The sequence below is a fragment of the Mytilus galloprovincialis genome, chromosome 10 (assembly GCF_965363235.1).
Source record: "Mytilus galloprovincialis chromosome 10, xbMytGall1.hap1.1, whole genome shotgun sequence".
In the NCBI taxonomy this organism is placed as follows: domain Eukaryota; kingdom Metazoa; phylum Mollusca; class Bivalvia; order Mytilida; family Mytilidae; genus Mytilus; species Mytilus galloprovincialis.
In genome coordinates this window covers 10001088-10015172 of record NC_134847.1, presented here as the reverse complement: position 1 = coordinate 10015172, position 14085 = coordinate 10001088, and the positions used below count along the sequence as shown (strand labels likewise).

Genomic DNA, 14085 nt, shown 5'->3' with positions numbered 1-14085 from the left:
ATTACGGAACTTATATGCAAATTCAAAATGGGGATGTCCATAAAATGTCACAAAATCAAACAAACCAATCAACGGAACAAGTGAAAAACATGTGGTCATATTCCTCACTTGGTACAGCCTCCATGCATTTTCGGAGTAAAAAGGTGGATAAACCTGGTTTTATAGCTAGCTAAACCTCCCACCTGTATGACAGTTGTTTATAATTTTGTTTTATAAGAACAAATAAGTTTTTATGAAATCTCATTTTAATTATAAAGCATCAAATAAGCACTGTTAGATTTATAGGTACATCCTGTTATCAACTCTCACCACTGCCACCAGATGTTGTGTTATTTGTATCCTGTGATTTTGTTTCTGCAGTTGAATCTTGTCCATCAGGCGACAAAGATGGCTTTGTATTGTCACTTGTATCATTTATCACAGGAAATATAAGTTTATGAAATTCTTCTTTCCTTATTGTCAAATGCTTCACAATTTCATTAGGTTCTGTTAATAGATGGGGTGAAACCTGAAATTAATATATATATTGATTGATTGTTGATTGCATATTATCTAGTAAACAAATATTTGAACGTCAAAGTAAATGCATATTCAGGACAAGAATGTGTTTTATGCAATATGAATATTAAGTCTACTTTGACCTATAAAACCGAGACAATACAGCATTTTTTTCACATGTTACTAGTACACAAGGCAACAGTCCAGAGAAAGCCATGTCACTCTACCTCGACTCCGAGCCGTTGGTTTTCCCGTTTGAATGGTTTTACATTAGTAATTTTGGGGCTCTCTATAGCCTTTTGTTCGGTGTGAGCCAAGGCTCTGTGTTGAAGGCCGTACATTGACCTATAATGGTTTACTTTTATAAATTGTTATTTGGATGGAGAGTTGTCTCATTGGCACTCACACCACATCTTCCTATATCTACCAACCAATCTTTGCTCTTGCTACTTAATGGCAGGTGGTAAGCAGAGGAGCAGCAAATAAAATTTTTAAAGTCTTTGGTTTGAATACCAAAGGTATGACCCATGACCTCCCTCACTCAAGGCTAACATACTACCAGAAGATCATGGAGGGAGTTGATCTGCGAAATAACAATTTTCCAAAATCTCTACATATCAATACATGTACTGATAATGACAGTTTTCATCCAAAAAAAAGGGGCTGAATGCGAATGTACATAGTGCTGGGTTGCTGTTGTGTTGCCTTTGTTTGAAAAATTATATCTCTTGGAATTTTAATATCAAAGACTAGGTTTGACTTTAGCTAGGGATCAGACCTAGTAACTCCACACACTCTAAGCAAATTCAATATCACCTAATAGACCGGTTATAGGTATCATAAGTGAAAAATAGGTAAAGAGCAACCTATAACTCAATTATTTACCTTTAAATCTTTAATCTGATTGTCTCTACTGGAATATTCTCTTAAAATGTAATCTTGATCAACCTGTAATGTTAGTAACAGAAATGGTGAACAAAATGTTGTCACAAATATGGAAAACAAAAATTTTTAAAACCCTTTCTTTTGAGATCTTATTTTAATCATGAGTAATTTAAAGTTCAGAAATGTCTTATAAATATTACGATAAACAATTTTAATAACATGTGTGAATAAACTAGTCATAGATACCGGATTTAAATTGTGTATGCAAGATGCCCTTTTTATCAACAAAAGAATCATCAGTGGCACTGGAATTAACAAAGTAAAAAAATCCAAATAAAGTATAAAGTTGAACAGCATTACAAACCCATCTAAGTTTAACTGTGGCCAAAAAAATACACAACATTGAGTACAAAAAGTATTAATTCGAAACTGCTTGCAGTGTTACAAATTGTTTTTCTTTCATTTTTTTGTAGATGAATTAGGCCATCAGTTTTGTCTTTAAAATTGTTTAACATTGTTATTTTGGTTAATTTGTGTGTCATTTGCTTTCCTGTGGAGAGTGTCTCATTGGCAATCATACCATATCTTTTTTTTTATATTTCCACTTGAAGTATAAATGTTTATATTTCATGAATAAAATCTCCTAACACTTGTTCTAAATTAAAAGTTAAAGTTCTAAAAATCAAATATGGTAGTTATTTTTTTTCAGTGTTAATACATGTAACTGGTTATGTCAAAGTTTCATTTAGAATAAGTAATATGGTAGTATAGTATAATACATATCTATACAGTAATCATGCTTTTTGCAAAATATTCTATTACATTTGAAAACATGATTATATTTCACTGAATATTGTTTCTATTGGAAATTCAATTTTCAAAATTTATACAATGACAAAAAGAACAAAAAAAAACATGTTAAAATAAAATGTCTGATTACTAATTTGTATCAAAATTATGGAGACTTCTACCTCATGATAAATTCTGGTCTCGTTCACACGAATCATTACACCATCTACTCTCATAAACAATCGTAACAAAATAAAGAAACTGGACGGCATAATTCTCTACAAAACAGATATATATATATATATATATATATATACAGTCGACTCTCGTTATCTCGAAGTCAGCCTGACCGGAGAAATATTTTGAGATACACATAGTTCGACTCAAACGAAAACGGGAAGTTTGACTGAACAAGGGACACAACTCTTGCTTAGCATGGTAAAGCTAAAATAAATCTGGGTGAATATGGGAAGGGGATCGATATTCTGGTATCAGATCGATGTGTGGATGTCATGGTCTTTCGTTATTATAATAAAATTGTTTTACTTATTCAATTGTTTCAGTTACAATTGTTTCCTATAGCTTTTATCCGAGAGAGTAATTTCAAATCGATAGTTTCATTATTCAGGTCATTTAAAGTTGACAAAATTGTTTATTCTCGGATATAAAAGACTTTAGAAAATTTAGATTTCTCTTCATTTTGTTTTGTCTCACTCTTTCTATTAATAAAAGAAAATACAACAAGATTAAAGACGCCAATTGAATAGTTTTTAGGTGATCATCAACGGAAGTCATAATCCTTACTTTATACACACCCAAGCTCATTAGTGTAAATCACAATTAATTGTTTTGGAAACATTTTAAATACTTTTTCATGAACATTAACAATGTATCACTAATTATTTATACAAATTCTATAAGAGATAATCTTAGGTACACTCGTGGAAATAGCATGTCATAAATCAATACAGTGGTCAGTGACTGGAAATTTAATTACACGTGTATTGTCAGATTAACTCTTCAATCCATTTAAATGCTGGAGGTCAAGTTTTGACATATGTTTATTAGTTCGAGATAAATAATGAATTTTGAATGCTTTTGTTTACCTTGGGATCGTTAATTTAGTCCGACTCAACCGAAATTTCAACACATCCAATTTCGACTCATCAGGAGTCGAATTACATACATTTATATGGAACAAAGTTCGGGACCACGTGAAAACTTGGACTCATCCGAAATTTCGAGTCAACCAAGTTCGAGACAACGAGAGTTAACTGTATTTATAATCCCAAACTTAACTGGATGAAAAAACTGGAACGCACAATTCTTTATCAAAAATACATATACATAAATATAAATATAATTAAAGAGATTATTTATGGCTATGCGCTGTTGGTCAATATTCATCTGTTTTTGTATTTCGTTTTATTTGTTTGTTTACAGTCTAGTTTTATTGGTAATTCATGTGACTGTGGAATCATTTATTATTGTTGGTATTAACTTTTGAGGATTGTGGAAAAATTGCATTTAAGGTGGTAACTAACACTACAGGGAGATAACTCTGTAAAGTCAGCTAAACGTTTTAATTAAGTTGTGTTGTAAAAGGAATATTAAGCTTCTCAATGATCAAAATTGGTGTTTGTCAAATTGCTATATAACCAGTGTAATTTTTGACAAAATGGTTGGTTCAAAAATTTTAAAATTTTTATACTTTTGTCAAAGGGTCAAAGTAAATACTTTGTCAAAATTTCATAAAAATTAAACGAGCCAAATTAATTTTAGTTAAAGTGTTGAGTACCACCTTAATAAGCTACAAAACCAACAAAATGTGGTATTCAACGAATGACATTGACTCCACAGTATCCTTTGTATACATAAATAAAATTTTGATTGAATGATTGCTAGTTGCCTAATTAGGAGTGGTGAATGCATGTTCATGACCAAGACATTTGGACGTTTGAATATTGAATATCTATTTGAAATAATTATCAATCGAAACAAAACTACACAATGTAAAATTGGCACTTACAATTATAAAGTAAATAAAAACTTCTTTCAAAATGAACAAGATAGTAACCCATTGAATCACAGGTATGAGATACTGTCTGATAATACATATTTACAATGTATTAATCTAGGGCTGTTCCTAATTTTTGGAGTGGGAGACACATAAACTAATTAAATATCGATGGTTGTATTTTCCTCAAAATTTTGAAAGAATCATACACATGTAATCTGAAATTTGTTTTAATAGGTGATTAGGGTCTTAAAAAATGCTCCCAATGTAAAAATTCGAATTCTGGAACAGCCATTCTACATTTATGAACATACAATCCAAAGTAATGCTACCTCATCTATTAAGAAATTTCCTAAGTTTTGTTTAAAAAATAGAAATGTAATGTATTACTAGAATTATACTAGTGATATACTATAAAATAAAATATCATTGTAAGAAATACATATCAAAAGTATAAGTCTTGTTACCAGAACAATGATACATAAATACTTACAATTTTAACATTTAGTTCAGAGGTACCATTGTCAGCCAACTCATCTTCAAATAATAACATATCTTCATAGAACATAATCTTATCTCTTTTTTTAAGTTTTTCTAAATCTATTCTCTCTGTTGTAGGCTCTACCTTTAAATAAAAAATGAAAGAGGTATTTTTATATATGGAGTGCAAAAATTGATATTCTAACCTATTCTAATTTAACTCGGATCAACTTAAACCTCTTTGGTTTCATCAGCACACTGCATATCCCCATCTGTAATCCAAGTAATGATCTGAATCTTGACGCAGCAATTACACAAAAAACACAAATGGCAGGCAAGTAAAATTGGATCCTATTTCCATGGAGGATTAATGTTGAAATTTCTTTTAGTTCTGAGAAGTTTTTACATTAAACTGACACCTTAGTTTTGAATGTAGTTCGGTTACTTGTCTACATTACTATTACATCAACAATGCTAATACTGCACATATAAATCGGTGGCGGATCCAGAACTTTTCCTAAGGGGGGGCCCGCTGACTGACCTAAGGGGGGGGGGGGCCCGCTCCAGTCATGCTTCAATGATTCCCTATGGGTGCTATAAACAGTTTCGTATAAAAAACTAGGGGTTATTCCCCAACTAAAAATAGACATGGAGGGAAGTCCCTTTTTATCAACATAATTGGTGAAAAAGTATCATGTTTTTTGCATTTGGTTGTAAAGATATGTTAATTAACTTCAATTAAAACAGGTTAAATGATTAAAATAATTAAAAAAATTAGATTAAATATGCATGTTTTGAGGGGAGACAACACTGTAAACAGTCTGTTTTTTTGCCAGTGAAAATTCAAAACTTATTTGCAGCCACTGTAGCTCTTTTCGGAGCAGGCAAACGTACCCTGAATAGATATAGGAAGATGTGGTGTGAGTGCCAATGAGACAACTCTCCATACAAATAACAATTTAAAAAGTAAACCATTATAGGTTAAAGTACGACCTTCAACACGGAGCCTTAGCTCACACCGAACAACAAGCTATAAAGGGCCCCAAAATTACTAGTGTAAAATCATTCAAACAGGAAAACCAACGGTCTAATCTATATAAACAAAACGAGAAACGAGAAACACGTATATATTACATAAACAAACGACAACTACTGTACATCAGATTCCTGACTTAGGACAGGTGCAAACATTTGCAGCGGGATTAAACGTTTTAATGGATCCAAACCTTCTCCCTTTTTCTGAAACAATAGCATAACATCACAACAAAGAAAAACATATGATAAAATATCAATTGGCAGACTTAACTCAATCAAAAAACGTATGATTAAACAATGAACGAATAAATTTGATCTGCGATATCTGAATACAAATGCACAGTTAATTAAATATTAGAGACAAACATTCATGACCAAAAAGCTAACAAACAAATTCAAAAACAGGACATGACTGAGAAATATTTAACCAATCAATGTTCACTTTAGAAAAAAAACGTTTTTTTTATAATCTTGAAGTTTATACAAATGTTGTAAGAATAAGTGAAAAATTGAAGATATTACAAATAATCAAAGCTGGTGTACAGACAAGATCCATATAAATAAAAAATAACAAAAAAACATTATAAACAGTATCAACAGGTCGAATTAACAAGAAAATACGATTTGAGAGTACTCGCAGTTACTGACAGCTAGTCAAAAGCCAAAACCAATTAATAATAAAAAATCATGCATCAGAGACTAAAATCGACTAAAACACATCACAGGGATTTAGTATTTTAACGTCATTAATAGTCAAAGAAGACATGACTTGTGCAATGCCAAAAATAAATGTATCGACAGGTAGTAGTAAAGTGAAGAGCGACTTCTATAGAAATAAAAGTTAACGTGTCTGTGTCTCTATACATCTCACCTCAAAAGATAATGAAATTTAGTTATGTTTTAATTTGCTAATGACAATATCAATATTAGTGCCAATGTGAACTATATTCAGAGATCTTATTACAATATTGGTACGATAACCCTTACTTATAAGTTTGTTTAAAGGTTCGATGAGTTTACAAGGATCACATAGTGATTTCCTCGCTTTAAGTACAATATTACCATAAAATTTAGGATGTGAAATACCATTTTTAATAAGCTTTCTACAGGTATAGCCAAATTTACTAATTAAATCTTTGTATCTATGAAAGAATTTAGTAAAAGTTTTAAGTAATTTATGGTATCGAAATCCCTGACACAACAATTTACCAGTGATGCATTGATTACGTTCGTTAAAATCTATGGCATGAATTTTTTGAAAGACCAGGTAAAAATCTATGAAATTCATACAACTTTGATAATGAAAAATGTGCAGGTATCATGTCTTCAGGGGTGTGCACATGACCTGATTTCAGGTTTTTTAAGCTTAAATTAGGCAATGTTTTTCCCAGTTTCTCTGGATAAAACTTTTTTATACTATTAAAAGTACACTTTTTTTTTATTCCATTATAAACTAGAGAACATTCTGATTCCAGTGATATCTAGTTTTATACAGGTATCTTTATTAATCAGTCCACCACTAAGGGTCACTTATACATGGTCCCTCAAAATATGACGTCAATAAAAAAAACTGTTAATTGCACCCTATATAATCAACCAAATTTTTCCCACAAAAGGGGAGGCCCAGGCCCCCAGGCCCCCCCTGGATCCGCCTATGTAAATTCCTTATTCTGTTAGCCTATCAGTGTTTTGTTAACAAGTCACCAACAGACATATGTAGGATTTTTGGGGACATAAAACTAATTTCCAAAAAAAAACTTTACCATGAAACTAAATAAAATGTAGTATTTTACATTCGGATTTTCGTTACCTTTAACTGAATTTCATTCGTACCAAACAGTGAGCCTTTATAATCTGTTGTGTATGTCCAATCAAATGGCTTTATTACATCTTTGATATGTTCACAGTCTGACCTGAAAAGTAATAAATCCAGTCACATAAACATTATCAAAATCAAACAGCTCAAATACAATGGTTGATACAAATCTTAAGCTGAAATAATAATTTTACAAAATATTTCTTTTTTTTTGTTATCTGTTATTCAAAATAAATGATAAGAAGACCCAATAAACTTTTTTCAGTACCAACTTTCAACTCTGGTGTATACTATTAGTTACATAGTGTGCTAGTGACCTAATACTGTATATATGGGGTCAGTAAATTCCATATGGGGTGAAGCTCGAATCCCCATATGGAATTTACTGACCCCATATATACCGTATTACGTCACTAGCACACTATGTAACAAATTTATCTTACCGACTATCTTTACGTGTAAAATTTAGACAAGTGACCTATCAAAATGAGCAAGTTTTCAATACAGTTAGCATTAACAGGGACTTCCTTTGATCCTACAAAAACAGATGCCAACAATGACAACCTGTTCGATTTAAATGTATTTATGAATTGTAGAAATCCTAGAAATGTATAGGAGGTAAGATAAAGTTTTATACAAGTTAGCTATTCTGTGATAGGGCATTCTGGTATTGGGTCGTGTAAGAGCAACTTAAAGAAGTAATATCAAAATTACAATAAAAAATCAAACACCTAATTCATTCCCCAAATACGCCCTGAGCAAATGCATTAATTTTTAGCTGGACAAAATAATTACTGACAGATCTCTTTTAGATCTGACACTTTCGTACCAATCAAAGGTACCATTAATTGATTAGCATGGCTTATAATTTTACCAAACTTGTTATGCCACACATTTTGTTTTCAGATGATATTGAGTTTTTTTTTATTGATTGTATTTGTGTTGATCAAACTTGATTTTTGGACTAAAAACCTCATCAGTTAATCTGTAAATGAAGATGATCTAGTAACAACCTTTCTCTCAAAGAAGAGCCAAATAAAGGCAACAGTAGTATACGGCTGTTTAAAACTCATAAATAATGGACAAAAAACAAAATCAGGGTAACAAACTAAAACCGAGGGAAACGCATTAAATATAAGAGGAGAACAACGACACAACACTAAAATGTAACACACACAGAAACGGACCAAGCATTAGACAAAATCCCACGAGAATAACAAATATAACAATAACAAACCTAGCCTGTCTCCACGCGTCAGAAACAGCCACTTTCAGTAAATCATTTCGAGGGTCCACCAATTTAAGAGCATCAAGAGCATTGAACTCCAAACCAAATCCTGCTGAATGTTCTAATCGTAGTAAGTTATCAGCAAACACCATCTCAGGGACCTGTGGGAGCTCCAACTGACTCTCAAATCTAAAATGAATCAGAGAGACTCGCTAAAAATTTAAATCTATAAATGAGTTAGTTTGAACACATTGAATAGAGTTAGGGACTGGAGCAACCATTTAACTTCATTATTTTTTCGTCCGAGTCAGAATTGGCTTTTTTTTAGTTTTTCAAAGCTATCCATCAAACCATTTTTGTTCAAAATCTAACACTATAAAGTAATGGTTTGTCATCTGCACGACCACAATTCTTTTTTTCAAAACATAACCCCCTTTCCCCCTTTTCAGTCTTTACTTTACGTTTCAATTGATGTAATTTGATATAGAGTTAATTTTCTTGCCATTTTGAAGGGGTAAATATAGACAATGTTTATATTTGACTTAACATCCAAATTGAAATATGCAGTACAAACAGGTATGCAGTACAAACAGGTCTGACAAAAGATGGATCTTATATGAATCAAGAAAGGCCAAAATAAATCAAAATTGTTTTAGTCTAGCAGTCAGTATGACATTGAATTTGGCTGATTTATGAAGGACTTAATCCGCCACCATGGCAACTAAAGGGCAGTAACTCTTGATCAAATTGTGTTGATCTGAACCTTTCTATTGTTAACTTACACATGTACATGCATCTTGGTCTACTAATTAATTTTAATAATAAAATATAAAATATATAGCAGTTGGTATCTGTTTGTTGCTCATTTTACAAAATTCCTTCCAACTGTTTTAAGGTACAAAATGTTAAAAAGTGAATTTCTAATTGCTATTACTTTTGTAGTTTTTTTTGTTTGCGAGTTGAATTTCCAATAATACAGTATATCCACCTCAGGAAAATCAATATGAGTGTAATAACAATTTTTTCAGCTTTTAAGGCTCATGACAATATGCATTGGTCTTCAATCTTAATTGACTAAGGATAGTCAGTTTTCCTGACAAAGACTGGTAGTTCTCTACGGGTACTCTGACTTCCTCACTAATAAAAAAAAATGGCAAAGATAGAAAGTGATGTTGAAGACAAATAATCAATCCTAATTTGGCAGCATTCCTCATGTTACACACTGATTGATTGATTGAGCTGTTTAATGTCATGTCAGATCAAACATTTTATGTTGTGGTGAGTTAACTTTTCACAGTGAATGACTCAACTTTTTTAGTGTGTACTGCAGGTTTGTGTAAATTGTAATCATCTTCTCATCATTAGACATTACCTCTCTCTGTCTGGACCTTCCGATTTCAGAATGTGTGACTTTATAGACGTACAACGCCATGGTCCAAACTGGAATTTCTCTGTAACAGATCTAGCTTTAGCTGCAGTACTGTCACCTCCCATCATCCTGAAAAATATATGCATCTAAGAAAATTATAACCTAGCTTTTCAAAATAAGAAAACAAACTAGTATCTCAATTGTTTGTAAAACAATTGAAAGGTCTTTCCTGTAAAAGTGATGTTTTCGTAATGTTCTTTGTACGACCTTTCGTTTGATATACGACAAGCATACCTTTTGAAACTTTTCGCTTTTTACACTTAATGACCTCATCCGCCTACATTTTTGAGATTGGAAGTATGATATATGTAACACAGGGTAGATGAGCTTTCATTTAATATGCGACAACGCCATGTTCTAAAAAGTTTGATTTTTGCACTTAATAACCCCATCCAACATATTTTTGGAGGTTGGGAATTTGATATTTCAAATGTACACATCATGACCTTTCATTTGATATACAACAACCCTATCGTAAAAGAAAATTTATTTTTTGCACTCAATGACCCCATTCAACCAATTTTTGGGGGACGTCAATTTGAAATTTGAAATGTACGCTTTATGTTCTTTCATTTGATATGCGACAACCTTACCATCTGAGAAATTTGAATTTTTGCACTTAATGACCCTACCCTTCCACCTGGGATGAAAAAGAGGTTTAAAATTTTCATTTTTAAGTAGAGTTTATTGAGACCGTCAATTTGATATATCAGATGACCCCATTTGACAAAGTGCCAAAAATGATGCAATATCAACTATATAAATAGAAGTTATGAAACTTATAAAGTCAATGGAAAACATGAAAATTTCAAAATGATTTTTTGGTGTTTTTTTCAATGGAATTTTTTTGGTATTTGGTCAAACATATAACTATGTTAACTTCTTCAATTTCTTAAACATTTTAAGTGGTAAGCTGTTGTTGATTCAGAAATACATGCCGCCGCTCGCAAAATTTCAAACTGCATTATCTCTAAAACGACATAAGATATCTCAAATCTGTTAAATGATAAATGATCTACAGTTAAAGGACAACATTATAGAAAAAGAATTGGAACAAATTCAAAGTTCACCAAGGTCACAATTAATCATCAAATATATGATGCAATATCAAACTTGAGAACCGGAAGTCGTAGAGAGACGGGACTACCACCATTCAACTCAGGACCACTTGACCTTTCAAATATTACAAGGTCAAAGTCATAGTTATATGTGAAGGTCAAGGTGAAATTTCATCATGACCTGGCATTGACCTCAAATTGAAGGTCTTGAATTACTGATCATCTTTGCAGTTTATAGTAGGTTGATAAATGTTACCTTTAAAAAGATATACACAAAATACTATACTTTTAAGAATCATCCCGTTGTAACTTTTAAACAGACGGTTGGACATGTTTGGGCTTATTGCATAAAAGGTAGAGCTCGTCGAGAGGAACAATTTACACGCTGTATGTATGCAGCAAAGTCTTATCGTTTCCTTATATGTAAGCTTGAAATTGCAGCGTAATATTTTTTTGCACTCGGTGACCTTTGACCTTGGGTGCATATTAAAGGTCAAATGAATTAAAGATTATTGGTGAATGTTTCAAGTCTCTATGACTTCTGGTTTACGAAATAAAACTTTTCAAAAAATATTTATAATTTTCAAAGGGAAAAAACTCCTTATAAGGCTTGGTAACAAATTAATTGTTTATGTTTATAAACAGTGCCATCTGTTCCTGTACATGTTGCCGTTTTCAAATCGATTCTATCTTTAATACTTTTTGAGAAAAATGCAAAGGAAAGAAATTACTTCAAGGGGATATAACTCTCATAGGGGATGATGAAATCCTATGCAGCCTCATATGGTAATACATCATGATTAGATCTACCTATTATTCAAATAAAGTCATGATATCTTTAAAAACAACGAGGGGGGGCCATGTTGAAAAAAATCAATAAAAGGAAGATAACTTCTCAAGGGGATGATGAAATCCTACAAAAGTTCATCTGGTAAAACTTTATGATGAGGTCTATCGATGGTTCAAATTTTGTATTGATAACTGCAATAGAAGCGGTAGGAGGGCTTGCCAAAAAAATGCTGGAAGAAAAAAAAAAAGAAAAAAAAAAAAAAACATTAGAAAAACAATAAGGTCTTTCCCATGTAGGGGAAAGACCTTAAATATTCATCGTATGTTATGGAAAATGGAGATCTTCTTTCACATAAACCAGGCCATAATAAATAATAGGTTTGTTTGCCCAAACGCTACCTACCCAGAAAAAAGTTGCCTACTAAATTCTTTTATTGTCCTGCTTTGAAGAAGTTTTTTTTTAATCAAATAGGCATGAAGACTGATAAACATCTGATACTTCAATTTCTTTTTTTGAAAAAAAAAAGAAAATGCCTACCTACCTACCCACTGTCTCTTGAAACCTTTGGGTAGGGTTTGGGCAAACCAAAATATTTTCAAGTGTGGCCCCACTACAAAAGATCCAACACAAGGCTGCTGCTAAAATTTATTTGCCTGAATCCGGGTCTGTTTGACCCAAATCTGACACGTCTGTTTCTACACATGTTCTATACACATTATCACGAGTCGTCCGCCATTACTGGATATCAATAAAGTTCTCTTAAATTTTATACGTCATAATAGAAAATATCCGATACCACAATGGAAAAGTGATTGTTGTACGACGTCAAAAGTTCAAGCAGGACAGATTCTCAGGTCAGCAGGACAAAATTCCAAATAGTGATAAAATGTTTGTTCGCCACCTTTCAGGTTCACACCCCTGGGTAGGTTTAAACCCTTTTTAAAAGCTTTTGTGTTGAATAAAATTTTAATCATGCTTTAATAATGGGACGAAGTCCCCAATTACGGTAGAAAAATCAATAAAAAAAATAAAATTTAAAAATCGGGAAAATTTTCCCAAATTTTTCATTCTACTAATGAACTCAAAATCGTTAACTTTTTTTTTCAGATCTACTTCCTGTTCCAGTCTTGTTGCTTCCTATTCCGGTCTTGTTGGCATGAGACTTTGAATAAAATGTATATTTATCAACATATCATCAAATATAGGAAGGAATTCAACACCCAATCATTTTCAATAATTGTTTGATATGATAAAAACGTTACCTGATTACAGGGTTTCTTTGTTTACATTGAATATGACGTCATAACGTAAATAACGTCACAATTAAATCCCTAACAACAGAACCAATATCAGAAACGTTATGGTATTTCCGTTTATCAACATGTTTGAATAAAAAAAAATTAATACAGACTTTGTCCCCATTCCGTGACAGGTAATGCCTGCCTCATATTAAGTGTATTACTATAAAATTTAAAAAAGAAGTGTTTTTTTTTTTTATTATTAAACCTTGTCATTTTTGTGATTATGGTTGAGCTTTCGACCCAGAGAAGCTGATATTCATTTTTATCAATATCACCAGCACACTTTGACAAAAAATATGGCTGTGTTTAAATAAACATAAGATTCTTGACATAAATTTGTCAAGAAGATCATGTATGACAGTGTGTACCTGATCATAAAAAAAAATAACTTTTTTTACATGTTTGCCATAAACTGGTTTCTGTAAATGTCGTTTTGTTTTTATTGTTTAAGTTTAAGTTCCATCACTGTAGTATACTAGATTTATAATATGAATTCGATTAGAATTTTAAAATTTCATATTCATATCAATTAATACTAGATATAAAGGAATAAAAAAGTTATCAAGAGTTTTGCGACATCTTTTGCGGAATAATGTGCAAAACGAATTACCTGTAAAAAGTAAAATCACAAAAATACTGAACTTAGAGGAAGATCAATTGGGAAAGTCCATAATCACATGGCAAAATCAAATAACAAAACGCATCAAAAACGAATGGACAAGAACTGTCATATTCCTGACTTGGTACAGGCATTTTCAA

The 14085-nt window shown here is 31.8% G+C and overlaps 1 protein-coding gene across 3 annotated transcripts; it reads right to left on the bottom strand.

The window, feature by feature from the left end:
• Positions 1-227: 227 nt before the first annotated feature.
• Positions 228-13769, bottom strand: LOC143049797 (TIP41-like protein). Of its 3 annotated transcripts, none has more exons than XM_076223532.1 (8): positions 13695-13769; positions 10121-10246; positions 8758-8937; positions 7515-7617; positions 4683-4814; positions 2355-2450; positions 1384-1446; positions 228-508 (listed from the first exon to the last, which is right to left on the bottom strand). In XM_076223532.1, the coding sequence occupies exons 1-8, from the start codon at positions 13700-13702 to the stop codon at positions 299-301; spliced, it is 918 nt and encodes a 305-aa protein (XP_076079647.1). In that variant the 5' UTR covers positions 13703-13769; the 3' UTR covers positions 228-298. The 3 variants fall into 3 exon arrangements, with proteins under 3 accessions (XP_076079647.1, XP_076079646.1, XP_076079648.1); XM_076223531.1 differs by having other exon boundaries at positions 13725-13750; XM_076223533.1 differs by lacking the exon at positions 2355-2450 and having other exon boundaries at positions 13725-13750.
• Between the last annotated feature and the right edge of the window lie 316 nt (positions 13770-14085).

Excerpts from the sequence above, each read along its gene's own strand:
- LOC143049797 (XM_076223531.1), bottom strand. Across the intron at positions 7,618-8,757 it reads GACGCGTGGAGACAGGCTAG|GTCAGACTGTGAACATATCA; the intron begins GTTTGTTATTGT and ends ATTACTTTTCAG. Across the intron at positions 4,815-7,514 it reads CGAATGAAATTCAGTTAAAG|GTAGAGCCTACAACAGAGAG; the intron begins GTAACGAAAATC and ends TTTTATTTAAAG.